This window comes from Haliaeetus leucocephalus, unplaced genomic scaffold, assembly GCF_000737465.1.
Source record: "Haliaeetus leucocephalus isolate CR32 unplaced genomic scaffold, Haliaeetus_leucocephalus-4.0 Scaffold657, whole genome shotgun sequence".
Lineage (NCBI taxonomy): Eukaryota > Metazoa > Chordata > Aves > Accipitriformes > Accipitridae > Haliaeetus > Haliaeetus leucocephalus.
Genome location: NW_010973093.1, coordinates 951,375 through 977,872, shown reverse-complemented (window position 1 = coordinate 977,872; position 26,498 = coordinate 951,375). Strand labels below are relative to the sequence as shown.

The 26,498-nt window shown below is 43.7% G+C and overlaps 2 protein-coding genes across 10 annotated transcripts in view; one reads left to right on the top strand and one right to left on the bottom strand.

Annotated features, from left to right (window-relative positions):
- RECQL5 (RecQ protein-like 5) overlaps nt 1-26,498 on the top strand; it is a 39,661-nt gene that overhangs the window by 10,513 nt on the left and 2,650 nt on the right. For all 6 annotated transcript variants that reach the window (XM_010579326.1, XM_010579327.1, XM_010579323.1 and 3 more), the window contains exons 9-17: nt 20,019-20,246; nt 21,690-21,789; nt 22,296-22,332; nt 23,123-23,181; nt 23,329-23,402; nt 23,887-23,980; nt 24,453-24,593; nt 25,067-25,740; nt 25,958-26,036. In XM_010579326.1, coding sequence (XP_010577628.1) covers nt 20,019-20,246; nt 21,690-21,789; nt 22,296-22,332; nt 23,123-23,181; nt 23,329-23,402; nt 23,887-23,980; nt 24,453-24,593; nt 25,067-25,740; nt 25,958-26,036 — 1,486 coding nt within the window. The remainder of the gene's footprint in view (nt 1-20,018; nt 20,247-21,689; nt 21,790-22,295; nt 22,333-23,122; nt 23,182-23,328; nt 23,403-23,886; nt 23,981-24,452; nt 24,594-25,066; nt 25,741-25,957; nt 26,037-26,498) is intronic.
- On the bottom strand, nt 353-16,275 carry SMIM5 (small integral membrane protein 5). Of its 4 annotated transcripts, XM_010579320.1 has the most exons (7): nt 16,171-16,275; nt 9,925-10,006; nt 9,354-9,497; nt 7,550-7,703; nt 5,794-6,119; nt 4,665-5,157; nt 353-811 (listed from the first exon to the last, which is right to left on the bottom strand). In XM_010579320.1, the coding sequence occupies exons 4-5, from the start codon at nt 7,674-7,676 to the stop codon at nt 5,998-6,000; spliced, it is 249 nt and encodes an 82-aa protein (XP_010577622.1). In that variant the 5' UTR covers nt 7,677-7,703; nt 9,354-9,497; nt 9,925-10,006; nt 16,171-16,275; the 3' UTR covers nt 353-811; nt 4,665-5,157; nt 5,794-5,997. The 4 variants fall into 4 exon arrangements, with proteins under 4 accessions (XP_010577622.1, XP_010577621.1, XP_010577623.1 ...); XM_010579319.1 differs by having other exon boundaries at nt 4,665-6,119; XM_010579321.1 differs by lacking the exon at nt 4,665-5,157 and having other exon boundaries at nt 353-808.

Here is a 26,498-nt window from a genome sequence, read left to right as displayed (position 1 = left end):
ATTATTACAGTTCTATTCACTATTCAGACAGTGAAAGCAAGCCTGAAACTCTGACCTTGCAAGGTTCTAAATAAGAACAAATAAAGACAGACTTGTATATTGGCAAAGCACGTTTTTGCATAGTATATTTAGGCTATTGTTCGAGTATGACAGGAGAACAATGGTATAAGCTGCTTTTAGAGAGTGGATTTAGACAAAGATTTTGCTGGTCAGAGTTTCCTCTTGCTCATTTGCAAGATGGAAAAAAACCCATGTAACTGCAGCAGTGGAAGACACCTTTATCAGTTTTAGGTGGTGGCTGACCATTTGCTACCCTTAACCAGTGGTTTGAAAAGATGAAAATCAGGCAGAGATGAGTTGACTTTGCTATTTGGCTAGTCGTGCAGTTCCTGAATACAGATAACCTTACGTATTGAGTTTGCTGTGGACTTGCAGAACAACTTGTTGGCATTGGTGCATTGCTCTTGATGCAAGGAAGTTGCATGGGGAGAAATAACCAGCCAGGGAGAGAAGATGAGAAAGCTTTCTATGAACACCACAATCAGGTTGTAGCTGGGCTGATTCTTGCTTAGCTGCAGGGCTCGAAGTACTGTGTCTCAGCTTCACTGTTTATGCACCACTCTGTTTGTGCCTTGGAGATGAACAGCACCCAAAGATGGCAGCAAATAAGAGGAGAGCAACAAAAACAAGACAGAAGGTGCCGATCACCACTAGCCCTCCGAGAGACCAGTCACTTGTTACAATCAGTCTCTTTAGGTCTTCCAGAACTGAGGATGCCTCTTGCACTGATGACATGCTGGCTTCCACCCTGCTGGAGGTAGACAAGAACAATATCAGATGTTGGTGTATCCTCTTGATGCTCTGAGCCACAGTCCCAAAACCAGTGTAGGCATGCATGTTGTCTGTGCCTGCAGGCATCCCTCTTCCAAAAGAGGGAGTCACCCTTCACAGAAATGGGAGTGTAAACCAGAAGAAAGATAGCTTGAGGCCAGTTTCACAATCAGATTTACAGAGATGTAAAGAGGAAAGCTTCTGGCTTTACAAGATTTTGGCAGTTGAAATCTATTTTAATCCTAGTTTATCAATATTTTGAATAATATAATACAGTGTCTCTCCCAGCATGTTCAGTATGAACCTTCATCTCTGTCAACTGTACAGCCTATACATGAAAGACAAGTATTCAGTGGGAGAACTTGCTTAATACCATTGGAAAGATCTCTAAAAGGGAGTTGGGGACAAACTCTGAGAACACACTGGAGATTAAATGAACACTTACTTAAAAACAGACAGAAAACCCCACCAACAACAAGCAAAGATCTTCACGTACAACTTGTTGCTCTCATAGGGCTTATAATAGTCTAGCTATTTAAAAAAGGTCTCCTCTTAACAGAGTTTGCTTTAGTAATGCTTTCTGTTGCTCTGAAGTAGAAGCATAAGTTTTCCTCCCATAGAGTACTTAGGTTCAGCAATAATTTAACTGGGATCTCAGTGGGTTCTACACACTTGCTTTTTCACTGATAATTTGCATAATGATTTGGCTATCAGCTTTTCAAAGAAAATCCAGCATCTCTTTGCTAGCATCTTGTGGTTTTACTAAAGCTTCTTTGTTTCTCAAGGGAAAGGATGGGTTGTTTCTCACACTCTCTCAAATATGACTGTGCAGACATTATACAGGAAGAGATCTTTGTTATTTTTGAAAATTTGACTTGCTGCCCCTTATGTCTATATCCTTAATATTGTAAGGAAGAGGATTAGTCATGTAAAGCAGGTTTCATCCTCAGCAAGTCACATTGGACTAGGAGCACAAGCTCACACTTCAGTTTGCTGAAGTTTTTTTTCTTAGCAGCCAAATATATTCAGTTCATGCTTTGTTTTGTGGAATAATGGCAGATCACCATGCCCAGTCTCTAACCAACAGGTATACAGGACATGAAAGCTGTTCTGGATAGCTTCCTTTACCTTTAAAAAAGGGGGCAGCCTAGATACTAGTTCTGTAGACCCAAAGGCAGAAACCCCGTGTGACTGTACCCTAAAAAGTTCCTGTCTCTTTTGCTAACCGCAGTCAACCTCCTGAAATAGGAGAGCTGTGTGCAATTTTATAAATACCTGAAGCTGTTGTGTTTGTAGCCGATGTTTCTTCTGGTGCCTTCTCTGCACACTCTCCAAGAGAGCTTAGCCTGTGGTGAGGGACCTCCTTACTGCACCTGGAGACTTGTAGAGCTAGTATGGAAGTTGCCTGTTTGTAGGGCAGTAAATGATTAACAGCTGACTTTCCTGCAAAGGTGTGGCTAATCTAATCAAAGGCTTTGAGCCTAGTGAAAAAGACCTAGTTCAGCTGTCACTCAGACATTTCTTCTTCTCTGTGGCTTTGTCTACTTATGTACCTGTTCCAGTGCTTGTAAAGGCCCATTATGTCCTCTAACTGGGGAAGGCTACGGGTTGTGGCAGAGAGAAGAGACTTTTCTTTTTCTGGATCCTGACTGGATCTGTATTGTAAGCTCCATTAGGAGGCTGCCATTTCTAAAATGAGACTGTGAACAAGACTGCCCTCCTGTCCAAACTTCATTGTGACAGTTTAGGTGGATAAACTCATTACAGAGCCTTGCACTACTGTTAGCTGCAATAAAACTGATTCCCTGTTACTTTCCTAACTGAAGAAGATCAGAGGGATGGTGCTGGAGAGAGGTGGGTGAGGAGAAGGAAGAGTGTGTGGTATGTGAGACTGTGTATGTATAAAAGGAAACTTGTTTTCCACAAGCCAAGCAAATCACTTTGAAACCAGAGGGATGATGTTACAGAATAGAAGCTATTCCATTAAGTCGTAAGTAAAACTTGAACCACTTCTGCTGGAGAGGCTGTCCTCACTGTCTCTTTTAGGTTCCTCAGGGAAAGAAACTATTTCAACACTTTTATCATCAGGACTGAAGTAACTATTCCCTGGCAGTTCCTTCTAGGCTCACTCAGGCTTTCACAACATGTACAGAAGTTGCTGTGTTTGAAGCAGTCTTGCCTTTGTGCTCTTCTGCATCTCCCTCTGCTTTTTGAAACACAGAGGATCCATCCTTACTAGTGCTTACGGCGTTCCAGATCCCTTTATGTGGGTAATGATTGAAGCCAAAACCACAAAAGCTTGTGTGAGTTGTGAGTGGGGACCTAAAGACTGACATGTTTCTAGTCAACAGAAACTGAAGAGCTGCAATAAGCTGGGGATTTGCTGGGCATCTTTCAGGCCAACCTGATCTGTTGCATGCAAGAAGGCAGCAGACCCCACCCAGCCCAGGCAAGTAATTGGCATATCTAAATACCAAGTATAGGAATAGTCCAGCTGAGTACAGTGGAACAAAGCACAACATTAGGCCTGTGAGGTCCAGGCAAGTATGTAGAAATCAGTCTAGGGACCCCTTCTCTATGTGATGGCTGCTCCTCTGGTCCAGAAAGCCACCTGAATTCTTTAGAGAATTGTTTAATTTTCTCTCCTTCCCTTTTTTTAACAGTGCTGTGTCCATTCTCTGTTTCTAATTCAGGAACTTACAGTAGCAGAGATAAAACAGGAGCCATTTCTCTTGTCCCCCTGCCTGGTATGTGTCAGTGGTTTAACTTGTAACACCACTGGAAAACATGTATTTGTAGCTTTTCCTGTTGAGATAAGGCCTGCCAGCTTGATCCTAGTGACAGCAACCTGTCAGTTGTTGGTATGTTTCCAGCCTGCTGAGCTTCCTCCTGACTGTTAGCACAGACTGGTTCCATGCTGCTGAAACATTTCTCAATGGGATTCTGTTAATTCCTGTAGTTGGCTGGCACTGTCTAGCACAAGCTGGGAAAGAAAGTAAGCTCTGTTCTTTCACAGGTCTTGTGACTTAGATACAGAAATGTCTGTTGAGCCCGGCTCCTTCAAAAGAGGTTCTGAGACTTGCTATGTCACCTTGATTGCCACTTGTTTCTAAGTGAAATGAGCAAAGATATATCTGACAAAGAGGTTAGTGTGATGCATCTCTGAATGTTGATTAGAGTAAATTGATACTACGCTTGAGCTTATCCTACCCTAACATATTGATTGGGAGTGAAAGCATTGGGACAGCATAATAAAGGCCAGCACTTTGTTAGTCTTAGTGTAACTGTGCATGCAGTAGCTCATACTAGTGCAGTCTTCTGTTAGCAGTTGTCAAGTTGGGGCTCAAATATTTACTTTCTAAGGAACACCCTCATCTTCTGCTGGAAAGTTTTCCTTTTATTAATTTAAAAGTAACATTGGTAGTTTGAGGAATTTTTTTTTCTTCATTTTTAGACTATTCTCTGTGTCACTGGCTACAGATATAGTCCAATGTACAGCAGTACAAAAATGCAAAGTACCTAAATCTAGTTTCTTTGCAAAAATTAAAGTGCATTAAATACATCACAAGCTACTGATGTAATGTGCTTTTTACTAATTTGGGTGCAGGCATCAGAGAAAAGAGGTTTCTTTACAAAGTTTTCTTTTTTTTTGTCCCTTCTGAAGTGTGAAGAATATTTAAAAGCCCACTGTTAATAAGCTTGATGATTCTATTCTCTCTAGTTAGATGTTGTCTGTGGTATATACATGTGTAAGCCCTTCAACTCCTCTACACTTAGCAGTTGTAATACAAGGGTAGAAGATGACTTATCTATATGCATGTAACTTTTTATACCTTCTCATAAAGGTGGTTGGTTTCACATTTGGGGCTGAAGGACCAGTGGCTTACAGAGTTAGTTGCAGTATGATGGTCTTCTGTTTGGCTGTCCCAGTTATGAAAGTCGTGGCCTCCGCCATAGCCTTGTACTTACATAAATCCCTTTCTGAAGTTCACCGAAGTGTAAACCAAACATACACAGTGGCTGCAGCATGGAAAAGGGATTTATTTGCACTTGTTAACTTCAGCCATAAAACCCATTCTTCGCTCTGCTTTGTCACAATGCCCGCTGTCAGCTGCTGCATGTATACCCAGAAGTGACAATTACCATACTGTATGTCACTCCTCTGAAATGCCTTTGTGTATGCTAATAAACATACCTTAGGCATAATGTTTATATCCACTAAAATAAACTGCACACAGTGCAGGGAGTCAGCCACACAGGTCCCTCAAGTAAGGATAGGGATCTGTTCATCTCCTGTAACTCTAATGCTCTGTAAGAACCATTCACCTGCAATAAGCAGAAGAGCAGAACCATGGTGGGGGGTGGGGAGGGAGCACGTTCAGCAGCAGAATGATCAAATTAAGCCGTAGCATTGGTGAGTTTTTCCCTTTTGCTTTCATCTTTCTGCTTACGAAGGGTATTGCACGTGATCTGATTTTTCTCTTTGGCAATTTCACATCACTGCAACACCAATGAAATAAAGCAGGGAGCATTTGTTACCAGCTGTACTCAGAGCCTCAGCCGGCACATCTGGATCAGAAGGTCCACAATTTGTTGTTTTCAGCAGACATCTCAGCTAAACATGTCTGTTGCAGGTGGCTTTAGAGAGAGCAGGTTTGGGCTTGATCCAAGATGTATTGAGCACATGGACCTCCCAGTGATGTCAGTGGGTTTTGCTAGCGCCCAGCATCATCCTTGTGGATTAGCCACTTGTGAAGAGAGTAGGCACTGCCTAGCATGTGGCAGTGTACGTGTTCTCTGCTTTGGTCTGTGGCTCCATGCTTACAAAGGGAATCCTTGGCTGGCCCAGCTGCAGGGCTGTCATTGGGAAAGCGTGTCTGTTTTCTCAGCAGCATGTGTCCATGCACACCACCCCCCCACACACCCCAGAAGAGGGAGACAGTGATGGTAAAGTAGCTTTACCTTTCTGGTCACACCACAGAGCCCAGTAGTGGTTGTCACAGAAAGAAGGAATTCCATGCTGTGATTTCTGGTCCTCTGAGTCATATTAATTAATATTGTTATTGCCATTTTCAGTGAGCTAGTGTAGAAGGTCACTCCCATAGGACTGAATCATGATGTCCATGCATGTCCTCGGTAGTAGGTTGTGTCACCTCTTGTTGCACTTCATGAATGGGCAATTGGGCGGACTTGGATCTTCCTACGTCTGTGGTCAGTACGTCCATCGCAGCTACAGCAGCTATAGCAGCAGCAACTGCAGGCAATGATCATGAGCAGCAGAACAGTAACTGGAAAGAGAAGCAAAGGATATTGCTTCATGATGTAGGAGCAATCACTGCAGAGTAACCCTATGTCTCTTCCAAGTTGTTTGGTGAGCAGCAGCATGAACAAAGCCTGGTTTCTTACTGATTTTTTTTTTTTTTCCTCTACATCCCCACCTCCCTCCTCCTAAGTTTCTGCTCCCTTCTATTAGTTATCCATTTAATCTGAACAATTATTACCAGATATTTCATGACTTTAAGAGCTATGTACCAAACCATGTGGGGGTATATCTTTACCTGCCTAATGGGCTGCTGTTTCAGAGATGACATGCAGTAACTAAGTAGAGCTGTGTGCCTGGAAAGGATGGAGATCCAAGTCTCCCATAGTTGTGTCAGAAGCAATATGAGAGGATTTGGTTAGTCAAATTGGCAGTTGCATTTCTGAAGAGTGTGTGCAGTGTACCCTTTAATGAGGACAGATGCTCGTGACTGGGTCAGTTTTACTCTTTCTTTTGTATTTAGCTTGAAAAAATAGATACTTCAAATGGAGGGGTTTGTTTCACAAAGCAGGGGGCTAACTTGCTATTATTCTACACTAGACATAATGGTTGGTGTTGGGAGAGATATGTTAGTTTATCTGGCATAGAAAAGGATGACATGTTTTATCCTGCAAGACACGTAAGAGTGTGTGAACATGCACGTGTGTGTGTGCATGTGTTCCTTAAAAGTCTGGAGCTGGGCTGCCAGGTTACCGGACCTGTGGGGAACCAGCTGTAGGTACTAAAAAAATAATGCAGCAGGTGCGTCTCTCTGAATTCCAGCCTAGGGAGGGGTGTCAAGGCTGGATACACACCCTTCCTTTTGGCTGGGAGCAAAGTGTACCTCTTTGAGGGGGAGGGCCTGCCTGCCTTCCTGCTTGTTTTCCCATTGTCTAAACAAACTTCACCCCCTATGATCAAGTAGCTCTTTGCTATTCCTTTCATGCCATCCCCACACAGCGCAGCAGGAGGGATCTTGCCATTACCAGAGGAGAATAAATAGGCTCATCTGAAGCATGCTGGCTTCCACTGAACTAAGCACAGGAATGACACTCAGAGTCTCAGACTTAAGGTGCCTTCTGTGGCAGTGAGATGCCCTAATACCATTTGTTGTAAACTATCTCCTATGCATCAAAACATTGCAGCAGCTCTAGGATGGTTAAAATACTGCTGTTTAAACTAATGCTTAAATATGAGAGCTTTGGGCAAAGCTATACTGTTGCCCACTGTGCTTTGCATGCGTGTAGAGATACACACCGAGTATTAAAAAATTACCTAGAAATTAAACTGGGCCTCAGAGCACAGCCTGGAAAACAACTGCCAACAACACCAACCCACCAACAAAGATTGTGGAGCAAGCTGCCCCTGTAGAAGAGACGAGACATTCTGACACCCCTTTGCCTCCACTGATAAACTCACCAATAAACAGAAGAACCACACAAAAGGACACGATCTCCACCGGGTCAGCCTTGGGCAGTTTCTGGAGCTTAAGGAGAAACTTCTCACCAATGGTTTGCATTTCCTTTAGAAAGCCTTCAGAAGACATTCTGGCTCAACCTCTCCAGGCTTTATGCTGTAGAAGAACCAAATAGAGAATAAACCTTTTCACTGACTAATGCTAGAAGCTGCCAGCCTTCTTATAGAGCTGGTGATCACAAGGAAAACAAGTTTATCTGGTCTCAGTCCTTGTTCCCAGTAGCTAAGGTGGAGGACTATTAATTGTCTACGTGTTCTGGCACTGTTTTAATTTCAAAATCTGGCTTTGAGGGTGCTTTTGTCAGCTGCACTCTTGAGCCAAGGCAGAACAGTGTTTCTTCTAAAAGGACACTTATTTCAGCAGGCATAGAGTTACAACTGGACAGTGCCTGCCCTTGGCTTTCACTCAGTGAAAGTCTTTTTTTTTTTTTTTTTTTTCCCAGCTGTGCTAACTTGTCCTTCCAGAAAGAAATGCAATTCTAACTTGACTTGGATTCCAAATGCTGAACTCCAGTGGTACATAGTTTTCAGTTGTTTTTTACTCAGTAATGCAAAGTAGACTCCCTTGAAGACTTCTTGCACTTTCAGCTACAGAAAGCCCCTTCAAAAACTAAGGCACTTACTTCAACACCTCACTGCAATACCATTCATAATGTTTTTTTTCAACTGTTTTTACTGAATAGTGATATTAAGAGCTAAAGTCTGTGTTCACTGGGGACAACTGGATGCTTTTCAAGTTCTTACAGATGAATGCAAGTTTTATATGGTAAGCTAAATGTAGCTTTTTTTCTTTTAAGCCACAGTCTGTTCTAATGGAGCAGTATATGAACTGAACAGTGGATGTCCACCCATCATTGCTGGTGATGAGCAAAGCAAAAGCCCCTGGATCTGTTGGGGAAATACCTCCCTGGTGGAACTAATCCCTCCTACCCTGCCCAGTAATCTTATACCTTCTTTATTCTCAGAAAGAATGATCACCAGGAACTATTGTTACTGAAAATATTATTAGTTTAGTCAAAGTTAGGTGCCTCAGTTTTGCCACCGATACTTGCTGTTCTTTTGCCCCGTGAGCAAGATTTTGGAAGGCATTGCAACAAACAAGCTTGCATGAGAGCTATGGAAGTTCAAATTCTGCTTCAGTCAGTAACTAGAATAGGATATTCTTGAGAAATATCCATAGTTTCACCTAAAATAAGTGTTGGGACAGGTCAACATATAACTCTTATATCTTTATTATATCAGAATGTACTAGCCTGTGTGTGTTGTAATAGTCAGCACTGTTTTATGGGACTTGAACATTGTGATTTAATATCCTATTCTTGGTGATAACACAAAGCCAAGTGACCAAGACGGTACTTCCAGAATAAGCCAGCTAGTTCATTACTGCACATCTGGTTTGGTTACTCAAACAAATGGATGCTTGGACTTCAGTTTTTCTAAACACACTGAGGACAGAGAGACCTTGGCTGTTTCTTTGCATGCTGGGCTTAAATACTAGAGTGCCAAGTTAAATTACATTTTGTATGTTTATGCAATTCAAAAAGGGTTTTCTTTGTTCTTTTAAATCCAAGCTAAGGAATAAAAATCGGAACCAGCTGGTTTCCTAGGGGTGGGGGTGGATGGAAAATCTACATCTACAGAAAGATCTCAGTGCAACTTAGCAGGGAGGCATAGCTGTGGCCTTTTGACCTGAAAAGGTCACTTTTGAGACTAGGGTTAAATAGTTCTTTCCAGATGACTGCCATACCCCAAATGAGCCACTCCAGAAATGGCTGCTTTATCCTTTGCACAGTGCTGTGGGATTCTGTGTCAGCAGGTTTCTAGTTTTGTTTCCATTCCAAGAGATGGCGGTGCAGGCAGAGGTGAAGAGATTTGTGTTTTCTGCTCTTGGCTGTAGAAGAAAAACTTTTTTTTAAAAAAAGTCTGTCTCTAACATTCTGAAAATGTTTGTTCCCTTTGGAGGTGTTTCTGCCTGCCCAGAAGCTTTCCTAGCAAGGAATGTGCTGTAACCTTTTGTACCATGCTTTGGGCTGCATGAGAAGCAGCAAGCATAAGAGCTAGGCTTCTGAAGTTTGGGTATACAGTGTAAAATTACTGATGAGGATTGTAGAACTCCACGTGGATTAGCAAAGTGCCTAGCCTAAAATGATAAGAGCTTGTCGCCTCAGTAATGGACACTCCTCTGCCCCATGGCACCTGATCTGGAGCTAAGTGAAGGAGGTTTTATTCTAAAACTTGCAAGGAATTTTGCTTGTTTACCTTGGTTTGAACTTCTTAATGGACAAAGTTTGATGTCGGTGGTGCAGTCTCTAACCTACCTGTGAGGAAGCAAATGTTTTTCTGCTCGACTGCACTTCTGACTACACACTGGTTCCAAGGGCTCTCACTGCTTTGGGATTTCTGCTTGTGGAGCATAGCAAAAGGGTGAAGAATAAATCACTTCTCTAAAAAAAAACCCCAAAAAACAAACAAAAAAACGTACACCCCCTCCCCCCCCAACAGCTAGTTATATTAATGGAATTTTGTATCTTCCATTCTACTTACAATATAAAGTCTTTGGTCAGCACTAGTTTTGATTGTGATCTTTTTCCAATTGATTTCAGCAGAACCGTGATCTTACCCTAGAGATCAGCATAAGGGTAAGGCTAGTGCTGTGTGACTTAAGTTGTCTTATGCATCTGCCTTATCTTCCTCAAGTACAACACAACAGTGATGACATTACTTAAAAATTTCAGAGTGGAGCTGTTAAGAATTAATTCCTTTTCTTTATTTTACTGTATTCAAGTAAGCTCCTAGTTACCGACAGTAGTAAAGGCCAGGTGGTGCAGGACATCTGGTTGAAGCAGTAACTGTAATGATTATTATTAAAATGGGCAAGTCTTGAGAAATTTGAAACTTAAGGTTGTAGGTCTTAACTGACAGTTTACTTTCCAAGACTGGAATCCTGTTCTAGAGCCTAGAACAGCCACCCAAGTTGGTACCTCACAGATTCTGGGGTTTGGAGCAAATATAATTGTCTGCCAGTCTTTTTCTCAATTGGGAATTTCTCCTTGCTCATTGTCCTTCCTCAAAACCACATCCACTGAGGATGGGAACCTTCCAGAGCAGAGGAGACATAGCTGTTAGGGCAGCAAAGCTGATGGAACTCGTCACAGAAGAAATGCTGAATGACCGTAGTGCAACATCATCTTCATAACGCTTTGTCAGACTCATGAACTTTTGCTCCGTAGCTGTAGCTAGAGATCATATGAAGTGAAAATAGGGTGAAGAGAGGCAAGATGAGAAACTTGAAAGAAAAGAAAGTGAACACAATGCTGATGTCTTGTGACAGGCAATTTGGAAGTTCCTGCTGGGGTGGGGTGGCAGCCTGAAATTTGTGGTTTCAGCTGTTTCCTCTTCTGGCTGTTCTTTAAAAAATAAGTCATCTATCAGGTGTTCCCAGTGGGACTAGATCATCAATCCTTTCTGCCCTCCTCTATGTTACAAGGCCTGGCAGGGGAGAGAATTAAACAAATCTTCTAATTTGGGTTTATTTGTTTGTGAGAAAAAAAAGGTGGAATCTGCCATTCACCATGAGTTGTTAGGCTTGACTGAAAAGAGAGAGCATAGTAATAATGCAGGGGGATGCCTGGTATCTGCAGGTGTGCAGCTCAGTTGCAAGGATTAGATGATCCTTTAAAACCAAAGAAACATCCTATGTTTAGGGCTTCTGTAGATTTAGATTCTCACAAAGTGCTAATACTTGTTTTTAATGCAGATTCATCTTGCTGTGCCCACTGAATAAAGCTGTGAAAATTGCCATAATAGCCCTGAAATTATCTTTCTGAACTGTTTTAATAGACTTATGCCATACTGAAGCACTCAAAGAAGTTGGCTGCTCAGCCCTTTTGAGAATAAAACCATTAAAAGGCCTCAATCTAGACATTCAAGAGAAAGGCCTTGGTCACAGTTTCTTTGTACTGTCAACAGGCTATGTGTGGTAGCTTCCAGGCTTCAAGCAAGAAAAAGAGCTTTCGAATGACCATGTAAGGTGGGGTCCCACATCCCTCATCCCATGTTCCTCTGTCTGCCTTAAGGTAGTCAAGTTGCTGAAGTGTTTTGGAATTGATGTAAATTGATCTAGGTTTTTTTGGTCTGTCTTTGGTTTGGAAAGCTGTATTCTGTGTGTCTACACAGGTGCATCAAAAGTTGAACTGTAGGGAGTGGGTGAGCTTAAATTTACTGCTGAGGAATGAGACACTTGTTTAGTCATAACCCTGGTGGCATTTCAGCAGCCTATTTCAGTGCAAAGAACATGAATTTCAGTTTGTGGTTTAGCCCCAGGACTGGAAGTTAGTAAATGCAGGCAGTCTTCCTGGCCTGCCAGTGATGTTTACTGGTTGTGTGACTTTAGATAAGTCATCCTATCCCTCTGCTGGGTGACTTCATCTCTGCAAAGTAGCAGAACATGTAACCACCATCAGAGGTTTGTTTGCTAATTGTTGTGTGTCCAAGTCTCTAACATGCTCTGAAATCTTTAGATAGAAAGACAGTAAGTCCCTGGTTTTGTTGCAGTTACAAAATGAAATGACCTTTGCTTGCTAACTGCTTGTTACACTTCAGTCACTGAGCCCATTTACGATGAAAGTAGATGAAAGCATGGCTTCCGCTTTTGGTTGCTCCTTACTCAGTCATGCCCTACAGGGTGTATTTCTCTTGACATGGCCTCCCAATCCATTGGTTTTACTGTGCTCCCTCTGCAAATTTTTGCCTGCATGGGTTTGTTGCTACAGTAATCTAAAAATGGAGACAAAGCTTTGGCGGGGGGAATCTGTTGGTGGTGCCTGGAAGCTGCCAATGCCTCTAGTCCTAATGCAGCAAGTCCCAGTGAAGGTGAGTTGGTTATCCTCCACTGTGCCCATTGCCTATATCAGCAGTGCTCAAGAGACCTTACAAAGTAGGACCTCCTTGATGTGCCCAAGCAAGCAGAATGCCATTGCAACGTTCTCATTGCAATGTTGACTTTTTCGCCAAGACTGTGGCTGTGGAGAAGCAAATACTTTGTGTTGCTTTTACTCCAAGTGAAATAAGTTGGTTGAAATTGGACCTGTACAGGGATGGGAAGCCTGTATGGACTGTGGTAGCTTATTTGGTAGGAAATCTTAGAAGGCAATCCCAGCTTCATGGAAGGAGAGTGCTGAGCAGCTGAAGGGGAGGGGGTGCTTTTTATTCTGGTCTAAAACTTCAAAATAAACTCTGATTGTGTTTGACCACTTTCTTAAGAACGTGAAGGCTTGGCCAGTTCCTAAGCCTGCCAGCTTTGTTCTTGGTTCCTGAAACATGCCTCTGATTTTGTATGGATAAGGTCTGCAATGCTTCCTGTCCTAAAACAGTGCTGGGCTGCTAGGTGTTATTACAGTTTAGATGCATTTTGGCAGAACGTGTAATAATTGCTGTACGATTGTTTATTGTTCTAAGTTTGTAGTGTACTTCTGAGATGAAAAGGGCTATAGAAACGTAGTCATATTATCGGTGCATGGTTTTCCCTTGTCATTGTTACTGCAATGTTTGCTGCCATGACTGTACTTGACCAGCCACATGAATCTTAACTATAGTTCACAGACAAGCCCTTTTTTCCTAAAACAGGAGTGAACAGAGCCAGACAGACCTATAATTCATTCCCAAACAGATGAAAATAGTTTCCAGTATCAAGAGAATTCAGTCTTTTAACAGCACACACCCAGACTGGTAAATTGCAGCTCAATGTCATGGGAGAAAAGCTTTGACTTTGTCAGCTGGTCTGGAAAAGAAGGCCATGCATTCTTTCAGATTATAAAGCTGCCCTGACTGGGTAGCCATTTGGCTGGAATACCCTGTCATCTCCACCACCCACTATTTGGAGATTGGTTTTGAGGCAGCACCATAAATGTTCCTTCCCTCCCCTACAACCTAATATTAGATTAATATAAAAAGGCACTGAATTCCCTGCAATAGTAGTTTCAGTAGCCGAGGTACCCATTGGAGCACTGAGGTGAGAGTCTCTACACCTCTACAGAACACCCTGGTTTTCTCCAGTCCATCCCACAAACAAGTCCACAAAACCCTATGAGATAATTCCTCACTACTAGTCCCATTTTTATGTGGGGAAACCAAAGCACAGAGCCATCCAGTGAAAGGTCAATTTTAAAAATAAACCTCTAGCTCTTCTACAAGAGAACTTTTTTTAGGGTCACTGATGCTTGAATCTAGCCTGAAAGTTTATTCTAATATTAGCAAAATAACCATTTTGTAGGAAGCTGACAGAGAGGTAGCTGTGTGCCTGTGAAAGCCTTGTAAATAGTTATTTCACAAACATACTGGGATCTATCAGTAGTTTGGTGTTTGAGGTAAGGCAGCTGGAGCCCCGAGTGTGCTGGGAACACCTCCATCTTCTTTCAGCCACCTCTGTGCCCTGTCCTTGACTGGTCTCAGACCTACAGGTCTCAGAAATTACATGCATTTTTGAGTTTTTTTGAAATATGCTGGTCTAATCCTAGTAAAGATGCCACTTGGGTGTAGGAACTCAGAACTGAGGACTACAACAGCTGCTTCCTCAGAAGAAGCTGTTTCGAACTATATCAGCTGTGGTTGCGCGGGGTAGTGGTGAGAGCCTGCACGGAGGCGAGGTGAGGGGAGGGTGCTCCTCTCCTCACCCAGTTCTCTTACAGTCCCTGCCGTCCAGTGTGCATCTCTGCTCACTGGCCCGCTGCAGGCTGTGTGGGTCAGGGGTTTGTGTTACAGAAAGGATCTGCTCTATCAGACTTGGTTTATTTTGTACCTCCACTCCCATAACTGCTTTTGCATTGCAGTTAGGCTAAGAGGCCTGTGCACTATGACAGCTGTAACACAAGCCATGTCCTGCTTCTTTTATCCAGACATGTGTTTCATATTGCTTATCCCCCCCCTTTCCCCCCCCGCCGCATATGTACAACATGGCTGTGGCTGGACAAGCCCTCAGCCAAACCCGTTAAGATTTTCTTTTGGCGAAGAAAACTTGGCATGTTTCTCTACCTCCCTCCCTCTCTTGCCCTTCTCCCCTCGCTCCTCCCTCCTCCCTTTTTTTTTTTTCCCCCCTAAACTTTGTTTTGCCTGTACTTTATTTGAGAAACTGTCTTAACTGCAACAAACAACCTACAGAGACCCTTCATTAGCAGGGTGGAAACTTCCCTCTATCCCCTTTGAACCTAGGGCTAGACTGGAGGCGTGTGGGTCTTAACTACTACATCTTCTCACACAGGCAGTTCCAATTCAGTGTTTGTACAACACGTAGGTCAGAAAGACCTGCCCTCCCCGGAGAGAAGTGGAAATACCTGATCCTTAACATTCCTCCCTACAGGCATGTGTAAGGTCGGGAAGACATCTTTATGTGAGAGTTGGCTTTCTGCCTCTCTCCCTACCTGTTTGTAAACAGCTGACTGCCCATGTGCCTCCTGGAAGAGGCAAGGGGTCCCAGCTCAGTGCTAGGAGCTGTAAGAGCTTCCAAATGGAGTTATCGGCTTCATATGGCAGAAAACAGGGGCTTACATGGTCAGTCTCCTTGCCAGCCCCCCTTTCTGTACCCAGCAGCAAAACAGAGATGGGAGCACAGGTCGTGGGACACCTCTCTATGTAAAACCAAAGCTTGGACTCAATGATCTTAAAGGTCTTTTCCAACCTCAATGATTCTATGATTTCATGTATTTGGGGGATCCTTTTCCTCTTCCTTCCTTTCTCATGCATTCAGACCTGACAGTCTTGTTACTGTAAACCATAGATGATGTATGTGTATGTAAGTGTTCTCTCTGAGCAGTGGTTTCTCATGCTGTTTTGAATAGTAAACCAGCATCTGTGCCTGATACACTAGCTGATTTTTTTAAAAATGCTCGTTAGAAGCTGTGTAAAATCTTTCCATTTATTTCTATTGGACACAGATGCTTAACTTGCACAGTATGCTAGTTCCCCAACCAGGGTTTGTTTTCTAAGCTCTCTGCTTCAGGATTTGGGGGATAAAACTTAGCTCCAGCTGGGAGGAGCTCTGGAGAAATGCTGTGGCTGGCACCCACTTGGTTTCACATGCGCTTTCCTGTGCTGGCAGCTACTCACTAGTGGCACACACTACTCTTACAGAGGAGCAGACCAGCTCGCTTGTCCACACTAAGTATTAATATATCAAGTCATCACAGCGGAGAATGCCCTGTGCTAGACCTGCTTATCAGCTAATGTCACATTCCTTAACAGCAACAGAAAAATGAGCAGCCAGCCTTTCTAATCGGCAAAGAAGTTGCTTACTCCGGCTCTGACTGTCGAAGCAATGCAAGACTGCAGGCTGGCTCCTTTTGTTAGCAGTACGGCTGCAGCGCAGCTTTCTGCAGCCCTAATAAAAGCTTTTCTCTCGCCACCTTTGCTCCTGAGTGTCCCTTGCAAACAAATTCAGGCTAGCGAGCTCTGCTCAATGGCTGATTCTGCAGTTCACCATAAAGAGAGCTACAAAAGCTCCAGCTACTTGCTAACTAGCTGAATGTTAAGGTGCTACGGTTGACCGCACACCAGCAATAGCTCAGCCTTACCCCAGCGGCGCCACGAACTCTTCTTCTCCTCTTGTTTTTCTTTCTGTCTTCTTAAACTTTCACGTCATCTCTCCGCTCATCCTGGCTTGTGTCTCGCTCCTCGCTCGGCTCCTCTCTGCTCTGCTGCTGACAGCCAGCTGTTGTCTCTGCCTTTTTTTTGTTATTGGTTGTCCTGGAGATAGGAAGTTTCGTGTTACATGTGTGCCAGAGAGGGAGGGCGGGCGGCAAGGAGCCACCGCAGCCGAGCCCGCTGCTGGTGCGAGCTCCCCGGAGTGCCTAAGTGCCAGCACTTGTTGCTCGCTTTCTCCGTGCATCTCCTCCTAGCAAGGTCTTTTCTTTTTTTTCCTTTTAATTACAGCTTTTTCTGGAGTGAGACTTGAATTGATTCTCTCCTTGCGATGGTTTGGGGGTGTGTTAAAGCAATTAACTTTTCTTTATGCTGCCCAGTTTCCTTCGGACTCCCGCGGGAAGGAGCTTTTCTCTTGTGTTCTTTGAAGGGGCAGAGCATGAAATCTCAAGGACAGCGCAGCACGGTCTGCCACTGACAGGGGAGCAGGGATGATGCTGGGGTGGTGAATTTGCTCCGTGCCCTTGGCCAAGTCATTTACTCTCTTGATGCTGTGGGTTTTGTTTCTTGTATTCTGGGGACAACTGACACCCACTGTCTTGTCTCAGAGGGTTCTTGAAGTTCAGATGATATTACAAAGGATGCAGTCCTTCAGACAGGTGCAAAATGATAATTTCTCATCAACCTCATAATTTGATCTTCTATGTTATAAAGCTCATTAAATGGCTTTCGTTCAGCAACTGGCTTCTATGTAACTAATTTGTCCTCATATGATTTTTGTCTTTTTTAATGTGTTCGTTTCTTGGCTTTATTCCAAGACTCACTGGGGGTTTTTTTGAGGGGGGGGACTTCTTCTGATGAGGCTATGTACCCTTCTTTGGCTCATATGAGGGAATGCTTTTTTATGGTATATTTTGGGAGAGGCAAAGCTTCTCTTGGGATATGTGACTTTGCTGCTTCTCTGACTGTCCATCTGCTTCTACTAATTGCAGGAATAGGGCTCCTGTTTTACCTGGTGTACAAAAGCAAAGAGTACCAAAAGGAGGCATGGTGCAGGCAGCAGTGTGGTCAGTTTAGCACTTTCCTGAAGTGTATTGCCACAGACAAAAACATGTTAGTAAACTTGATTGTTATTTGCTCTTCATCCCATCCCATGATGTCAAATCGGGGTAGGATGTCTGAAATGAAATAATGATTTTGTTTAGACATTTTAAAGATCAATGGTCAGCTCATACATACTCCTGTTGAAGGGTGAGGGAGGCAAATAATACAGTTGCATATTTAAAAGATGAAATAATTTTAGGATATCTATAATAATACAAACTACCATTAATTTATGTAAATCAGCTCTCCGTCTTGTAGGTATTAGTCAGGTGCTTGGGTGACTCAGGAAGTTTTCCCACCACATGTTAATGCATAACCCCAACTGTGTTTCAGGACCTCTTGTGTTCAGTTAAGCATTAATCCAGTGGTTACCCCCAAAATCCCTATTGGTAACTCTGGTTTTGGCCTTTTGACTTTCATTATAGGACTGCAATCTTAGTTCTGTAACTGAATTTCCGTTATGACCCAACTCCTGCGCACTGTTGGCTAAAGTGGGGCTGTGGGCCCGATGTGGGTAATTCTGCAGGAAGATGCAGACAGTTACAGGAGGCTGGATGGAAAGGGCTTGGCTGTACAAGCCTGATGGGTTAGAAACTAGAAGTCTAAATTCCAGTGACTTCAGAGCAGATCTCTGCTTCCACCAAAGCCCTCCCTTGGGGCATCTCTTTTGTTTGTATTAAGGGACAGAGGTGTGTGTGGTTGTCCCTCCCCAGCATAAGCCTGGTGAGTAGGCTGTAGGGAGTGAGGAGAAGGCTTGACCATTACAGTATGCCTGGGTTAACTCTAATACAGATCAGTGCGTGTGAAAGAAAGAGACACGGACTAATGAGAATGCCTGCCTGTTTTCTTTTGGGGAAACAAAAAGCTGACTTGCCGCTCGCTGACATTTCTATAGTCACGTTGCATTGGCAGGACAGACAGCACCAGTAGTTCTTTTGGAAAGGCAGGACAAGGGGATCGAATGTGTTGTCCCCATCCCGGTCCCCCCACCCTTCCCCACCATGTGAAAGGAGCTCTTTGAGTGCAAGACGAGACTGAGTCAGTGCAGCTCTGCAGGGGGATATAAAGCCAGCTTTGTAGTAGCCCTCTCTAGGCTTTCAGTGCCCTAGACCATGCGGTGCAACGTCACGCTGTTGCAGCCCTCCTTACCTGAGCAGCGCCAGGTCCTTCGCGCTTCAGCACACACATTTCTTTTGCTATGGCGACAGTAGTCTGTAACCTGCTGCTTTGCTGCTTCACTCGCTCTTCTGGTTGGTAAATTAACCTCCCAGGCTGTGGGAATGAGTGAGCCAGCTGCTGCTGTAGACCCTTGCAGGGTTTGTGATGCTTTGGTAGACATACGGTTATGTTCCTCCCAGACACACACATGCACGCACACAAGTTAAGCAAACTGTGTTTGGTAGATCTCTGACAAGTTCAGACATGCCTTAAAGGGTTTATAATGAGAATAAATGAAGTGCTCACTCTCTTACTTTTCCCCTCTCTGACCCACTTTTTGCAGATAAAGTTGGTAAGCCAACTAGGGCACTCCTTGGTGGAAAAGCAAAATCTCTGCTTTGTTCTTCCTTGCAGTGAAATAATTCTCTTCTAAAATAACTTTTGTTGCTGCTTGGCTGCAGGATTTGATCTCTAAATGCCTGATGAATTGTTTCTGTGTATCTGGTATCAGCATTTTGATTAAGAGACAACTGGCCACCTCTGCTGTGAAACCCGGGTTTTAAAAAGCTCCTCTAAATTCTGCCTGCTTTCTTAAAAAAAAAAAAAAAAGAAGAAAAAAGTAACCACCTGGTTCTTCTTTCTCTAGCAAAATCAGTGTCGTCGCTGGTTTAAGTTAGGGAGTGTTCTAGAAGAGAAATTACTTCCTGCCTGTATTGCTAATGAGCGTATCTTTGTCACTAAACTCTTTTTTACGTATCCAAAAGCACTGATGTCTGCCAGAAATCTTTTAAAGATTCCTGGAAGAATCTAATCATCTTCACATGGCTAGTTTGCTAAGGCTGGTAGAACTGGTTGTGCAATACTATATGAGCAAATGGACTGGTTTACATGGATGTAGGACTCTACCCGAACTTTGGCTGCTGATCTAAAGCATGTGTTAGCAGATCGAGACCCGGGCTGTATTATCTGAATAGGGCTCCCCTGTGACCTCAGTCTGGACTGTATTTCTGTGACTTAATTTACATTCTTGTTTCTTCAAATGTAGATTTCTTCACCTTCAAACCACAAACAATAAAATTAGAAGCTCTCCAATATGAAATATATAGACATACTCTGAACTCTGAGGTGTAGGGATCAACAGGACCTCTTTACATATTTATCCTAGAGCCATTCTGATTGGACATTGAATATATTTGGCCAATGGTGCTGACTTAATAACTGCATATTTCATCCACCTTGCCTTTTGCAGATCTCAAAGATCTGAAAGTATTTGGCAGAAGAGATTGACACCGCTGTTTGTTTTGCATGTGGGGAAAGTGGAGGCAGAGAGACCTTAAGCAAGGTGCCAGGAACAGAACCCTAGTTCTGTTCCAGGGCTTAATTGCTGTGATTCCTGCTGGAATAGGCATTCCCTGCAAAAAAAAGACTCAAGTCTTTATCAAAAGACACCTTGCATTTGGAGGGTGGAGCTCTTGCCAATAAAAATAATTACCAGATCATTTTCTCTTTTGTTTCCTAGATGTCGCCATGCTGCCATAGCGAAGTACTTTGGCGATGTCACCCCACCTTGTAACAAGTGCTGTGATTACTGCAAGAACCCAGGGGCAGTGAAAAGACAACTGGAGTCACTGGAGCGCTGCAGCAACAGCTGGAGCAAAACCTGCATTGGGCCCACAGGTTCCTCCTGGGATAGCTACGACCCAGAGCTGTACGAAGGCGGGAGGAGAGGTTGCAGAGGTTTTAGCAGGTCTGTACTTGGTAGCTCAAACTCAGTTCATAGGGGCTATCAGAGAAGAAAGCATCTCCCAGCTGCAGGCCCAGCCACTCCTATTTACAGCACATGTTTCTGTGTGGTGGTATTTTCCTGTAACTTCCTGGCAGCAGGAGCTGGAATTTCATTTTCCACACACTTTGGCAGCCTTGATCACATTCATGTCCCAGAGAGCCAAAAGCCGTTTTGACTGACCTAAGAATTGCCCTTCAGAATGTAATTGGTTCAAGAAACTAGCCTGAAATTTTTTGAAAGTGGTAAGTGGGCTCAGCCCATTCACAGTCTCAAGAATCAAAAATCTTTAAAGTGAGAACAACATGACAACAAAGTATGACATGGCCCAGAGTTCATTCCTGACTTAGTATGGCTGTCTGTGGGCCAGCAGGCTGGGGGGCCACTGACAGGACTTAAGTCATCACTGAGGATGTAATGGAATGCCAGTGTCAACTTCTTCTGCACATTGCTAAATTTTAGTGTTTCCCTATCAGGCTGACAGCAAAAGGAAGATGTACAGTGGGAAACATGATTAATTCTGTAATATGCTTGGCAGTATGGAGTTGACAACTTCTCTTCCTCCTTGTTCTCTGGCTGAGTTGCAGTGATTGTGAAGCTCTGCCAGGATGCACAGCGCTGTCAGCTGGCCTAGCCTTCTGCTTTACCTTAAACAGCTTGAGACTGGTAGCTTTGTTCTTCAGGCAAGTCCAGCTGAGTCAGAGGAAACTGGTGTACTTGTGACCTAAGCCCATGTTTGATCTCAGGACCTGAGAAGACACGGCCAATGCTGTTGTGCAGCACAGTGTTTGCACTTGATTTATTGAATGTCTCCATGACTTGATTGTAGCTTTGCCTTGGAAGTTGTAATAGTCAACAGCCTTAAAGCTCTGATTTGTGATACCTGTAAGTTTTGGCTGTGACAGCTGTGGAAGGCAGTAAACTGTTGGGCTACATCTGGTGAGAATCAGCTGCTGCATTTCAGTGTATTAGTGGTGGAGATTTCATTTAATACAACAGTCTGTGAACAACTGAGGCTGAGGAATGGATGCTTTGCCCTTTCTGCCATCTCTGCTCCAAGGGCAGTAGTGACTGACAGATGTGGGACATGACACAATGCAGTGACTCCTCAACCCCATGGGAGAATCTGGCAGAGCTTCTGAAATGGAGCCCTCCATTCTCTGAGCACTAGTTATGTGCTACTAGTTCATGCCACTGCTTACTAGTTCATGCGATTCACAAATCCATTAACTGCTGTCCAGGTTGAGGGATGGTAGTGAAACTAAAAGCTAAGAGTTGTTCAGAAGGGATGTGAAATACATCATCTTTTGTAAATACTGGGATGACCTAGGCTTTCCAAAGCCTGTCCCCCAGTTAATGCTGCAGCTACAGAAATGTTTGTTCCTCTTGTTTTCCTGCCTTATCCAGGTATGATGAAGAAAGCAGTGGGAATGGGGATGAAGCCAATGAAGAGAATCGGAAACGGGAGTGGAACAACTTCTACAAAAAGCAGATGAGTCTGCGCAAAGTGAGTTTGTATCCCTTTGTAAGAGATGCACAGATGGTTTGCTGTGAGCTTGTCCTACAGACATAAAGGCTTCCTGGCACTAAGGAAAGTAAATTATTGCATCTTGCTGTTGCTTGTTCTGGTTTTTTACTTTTTGTACTTCTGCTTTCACTATGTTCTCCATATTTTGGGTCAGTGCTATAATACAAAGAAATGCAGCTTACTCATGTACTGACTTCTCTCCAGTGCTAATTAAGAGGATCCTGTTGTCTTTAATACCTCTGATATTAGTAAAAACAGATTTCCCCATTCAGCTTCTCTTGCATATTCCTATAGCAAAGGTGAACTTTTGGCTTTGATTTGCATTCTTTGTCTTCTTTCTCCCATTTTGGTGCCTTTTCAGTACCTTTGTAACTTCAGCATTAATTTTCCCTGGAGCAGGGCTATAAAATGTGTCTTTTGTGCTTCTAGACCTGCATGTGTGTTGCAGGAATGGAAATGTTTGACTGATCTTTGTTTTCTTCTAGGGCAAAGAACCAGAAAAGGATGATTTTGTTCCTCCAAGTAAATATCTTCTTTGATTTATAGTGGTTTTCTTTGGGAGAAGAAAGTCTTGTATTTTGCAGCTGTGTGTAATTTGTATAGCATCAACACTGGAGGTATCAATCCCTAGGCACAGAGGTTAGGCTTTTGGCTGTGAAAGCTTGGCTGGAGGAGATGGATCAGAGCTTAGCTTTGGTTGGGGTGAAGGTATGGAATGCATCTTTCTGAACAGCTTTTCCAAATAAGCAAGAGAGAATGAAAACTCTGTCTAACCTGACTTTGTAGGCTATTTCTGCAGTGGTTATGCAGCAGTGTTCAACTGGGCTATAAGGAAACTGCTGAAAAACCTTGCCATTTGTAACCATGCTACTTGAGGCCCTGTCTAGCAACACAGTTCTTACACTATTGTAAAAGAATACCTGGTAGTTCATGTTACTCTATTCAGCCTCTTTTTTTTTTTTTTTGGTTGGTATTGTGGGGAGTGGAAAAGAGTTGAGTTTCCTAAGAGCTGTGATTCCTTGAAAAAGGGTTTCCTGAGATGGGGAGGTTTTGGAAAGCTGTTGGTCATAAACTAGCAAAGTTAGACGTTCTCATTCAGGGAGAAAAATCTCACTTTGGCTTCTGCCTACTCTTTTGGTGTTTGTAGCTTCTCCAGGTAAAAAGGGTGACTGTAGTGGTCTTTGGGGTAACTATGCAGGGAGGAACGTGCCAACCAGTTCTGGACTGCCACCCTCCCAGTGACAGTTGAGATGTTCTCCATCAGCCCTAGCCCTGCTATGACGCCTTTTCCAAATTGCCTCCTCTGTGGTAGGTGCAGACTGTCCCTTGAAAGATGCCTTCAGCAGGAGAATCTCTAAGCTCACAGTGAAGGTAAGAAAGGCTGGTTAATGTTCAGTCTTGTTGACTTGCAAAGAACAACTAAGATTCTGCTTGCCCTGTTCTTACTCCTTCAGGGATGGAAGTCCAAGGGGCACTATGACTTCTGTAGAGCATGTCTGAGTATCCCATGTTTCCTAGGGACGGGAACACTGCTTGAAGATGCTGGAAGAAGCTTTGAGCACCAATCAAAAGGTTCCAGCAGGAGGAAAAGGGTATGAGAGGAGAGAAAAGGGGTAGCATATTGAGTCCCTTAACACAGGGCCTACCCTTCGCTGAGCACCATTACCACTCTCAGGGAGTGCCTTTTTAAGTTATTTGGTCCAAGGATGTAGTTTCACTTAACAGCATCCTTCTTGTAGTGATGTTCAGGATCAGATACGAGGACTCTTGTGTCTGATTCTGCTAAATCAGCTCGATCGTAGGAGTCGCAATTCTTCCCTGACCCACAAGATGGGGATAGTGTACTTCTCAAACTGAGAAACTGGACAAGAGGACTTTGATTTAAAACCGTTTTCACCACCCTTTCCATTCTGCAGCAACTCACTCTGCGCCCTTAGGACTTAATTGGAAGTTATCACTTATTCTTGCACCAGAGGGAGTGAATTTTGTGCTTTCTGGGAGATGCTTAAGCATTAGTGTTCCTTTTGCAGATAGAGAAGTGTGTCTTGCCAGAAATCACCCCAGCCTGTGTTACAGGTCAGACCCTCATGCCTATGCTGTGGAGCTGGAGTATGAAGCTTTCCGAACCAGTAAAATGGCTAACTCATACAAGGCAACTGTCCTAAAGAAGGTAGGGCCATACGTCTGCTGTTGTTCCCTTGAAGGTGGCGTGGCCTCAGCTCAAGGGGAAATAGGGTAGAGTTTGTGTCAGAAAGATGAAGGAGAAGCTCTGCTTTGCCTTGGATGTCTTCTGAATCTTTCTTCTTGATTTTGTTTCCACGAGGGCCCAGAATCACGTTGGTTTCACATCTTTGTTGGCTTTACAGGCTCTGGAAACCTACATACCAGTGCAAGCTTATCCAGATGTCTTCTAGGTCTAGCAATAAAGGGAACAGGGAGTTCCTCAGACTGTAGCTGACCATAGAGAAGCCTTGGTTTAGGTTAGCTGGTTGCCATAAGTCTCTCTGAAGATGTTTCTGTTCTTGAGATAGGTGTCTCTTCAGGGGAGACATTTGTTTTGCCACTATGGCTTTTAGTATGTGCAAAGGTGGGAATGCATAAAGATTTCTGGCCACTAGAGAATATTTCTGTTCTCTTTTCAGGTAGCAGAAATCAACAAAGCATCAAAACAAGGAGAGTTGTTCTCAGTCTTTGGGTCTGGAACTGGTGGCAGCAGCAGCTTGGAAACAAAATCTGGGTCTCCAGCAGAAGCAGACTTCCTCCCTGCATCCCAGGTTTACTCGGTGAGTGAGTACAGATGGGATAGACAAGGAGGCAATGGTGTGCTTTGTGTATCTGCTTTTTTATATTTTTATTTTAAGTCCTTTCTGTGGCCATAGCTGTATATTTCTATTGTAATTGTTTTCCCTGTTTGTCCTTTGTTTCTGGAGTGAGATCAACTAGTCATGCTGGTTCCTATTAGTGAATATAATCTATGTGCAGGCCATACATTAAGTAAGCTTTCTTCATCTTGCTCTAACCAAGGATGCCGTCTGTTTCCTTACTGCAGGCCTATGACTTTAACCTAATCCATTTCCCTGATGTCTCAGTTGATGGATATGATGATAAGTCAATTTTAGAGCCTTCTGCAGCTTACGGCTGTACACACTGGTGCATTGTATACAGAAACTTAGCTCCTTTCAGGGTTCTGCACATGCTCTCAGGGCTTCCTTAATGCTCTCATATCCAAAATTCCTTCTTCTCCCTTTCTCCCTAGTTCAAACCCAAGCGCGTGGGAGCAGGATTTCCAAAGAAATCCAGCTTGTTTCACACAGCTTCAGAACTGTTGAAGATCCAGGAGGAGAGCGATGTAAAGTCTGTCAAAAAAGAAGTAGATTGTCCAAATGGGCAAGACAACAGCAGCTGCAGTCTGGAACTGGACACCAGAAACACTGTTCTCCAGAAGAAAGAAATAGGAACCAAAGCAATGTGTGAGAGTGCTGGGGTAGAAGTACTTCTTCCTGAAAAGAAGGGAGAGCAACCCAGTCCAGACACAAAAGCTGCCCTTTGGGAGAGCCCTACTAAGAAATCCAAACCTAGCAAGAAGCAGCAAAAACTCGCAGAAGCAGCTAAAAAAGAATCACAGGATATTTCCAAATTCTTCTCCCTCCCCAAAGGTGGGTCTAAAGCCAAAATTTGCAGCTCAGCAAAAGAAGATGGCTGTTCTGCAAGCACACTACCTCAGGTTTCTTCTCAAAGCATGTGTCAAGAGAAGCCAATACCTCAGGAAAACAAAGGTATCTCTGGAGAAGATGTGACTGGACAGTCCCAGGTAGAGAATGAAGAACTGGAAGAGGCAGAAATAACACTGACTGAGAGAGAGGAGGATTTTAAGACCCAGCAGGCTGCTGAATCTGAACTCCTTCAAGAAGAAATTGATGTAACATCCAGGTAAAATCTCTACCTCTGCTCCCTGTGTTGCCCTGTTAATGAGCTGCAGAGCTCCACCAGCCTTGTCCTGGAAACTGGGAATCTGTATTAGATCTCTAGGCTGGTGAGGGAGACTCTTGCTTTACCATGGAGAGTCTCATGTCCACTGACAGTGAATGCAGTAATATCTTCACTGTGGAATGATTAAGATTGGCCTTCTCTCCACTCTTCCCAGTAGCATTGCTGAAAATGTCCCAGAAACTGAACTAATGGTTGTTGGGGAAGGTGAGAGTGGGAAGCGACCAGGATCAGAGGAGGTAAGACTTTAGTGGATGCTGATTTCCTTTATATTTTTGCTGTTCATCTTGTGCCAAGTTTCTCTCTGGGAGTGATGCTCCTGGTCTGAACTCCACCTGATAGTGTTATTTATCTGGGGAGGGCCCAGCTGCAATTGCAGCAGAGAGGAGAATCATAGTTGCATTGCACTCCTGGCGTCCCCCTGCCGCCCACTAGGCCAGTGCCAGCAACTCAGACTGCAGTGGAAAGCTTCCTCGCCACTCTGCTGTTTCCTCTTCTCTGCAACCCATGTGACTGTACCCTTGCTGATGACTTGCCTGGAATGAGTCTCTCCACCCCCTCTAGATCTGTAACTAACTATAATTAGCAAGCTGCTTTCTCGAGTTGAGGGAACAACCACAGGCCAATGACACACAGGACCACTCAGAAGTGAACCATGCTCACAGCCTTCCTTGCCATTCAGTCTCTGGTTCTGCATTTGG

Coding starts and splice junctions, on each gene's coding strand:
- SMIM5 (XM_010579319.1), bottom strand. CDS start 7,676: ATGTCTTCTGAAGGCTTTCTAAAGGAAATGCAAACCATTGGTGAGAAG. Junction 6,120..7,549: donor TGTGGTTCTTCTGTTTATTG/GTGAGTTTATCA, acceptor TTCTCTTTCCAG/TTACTGTTCTGCTGCTCATG.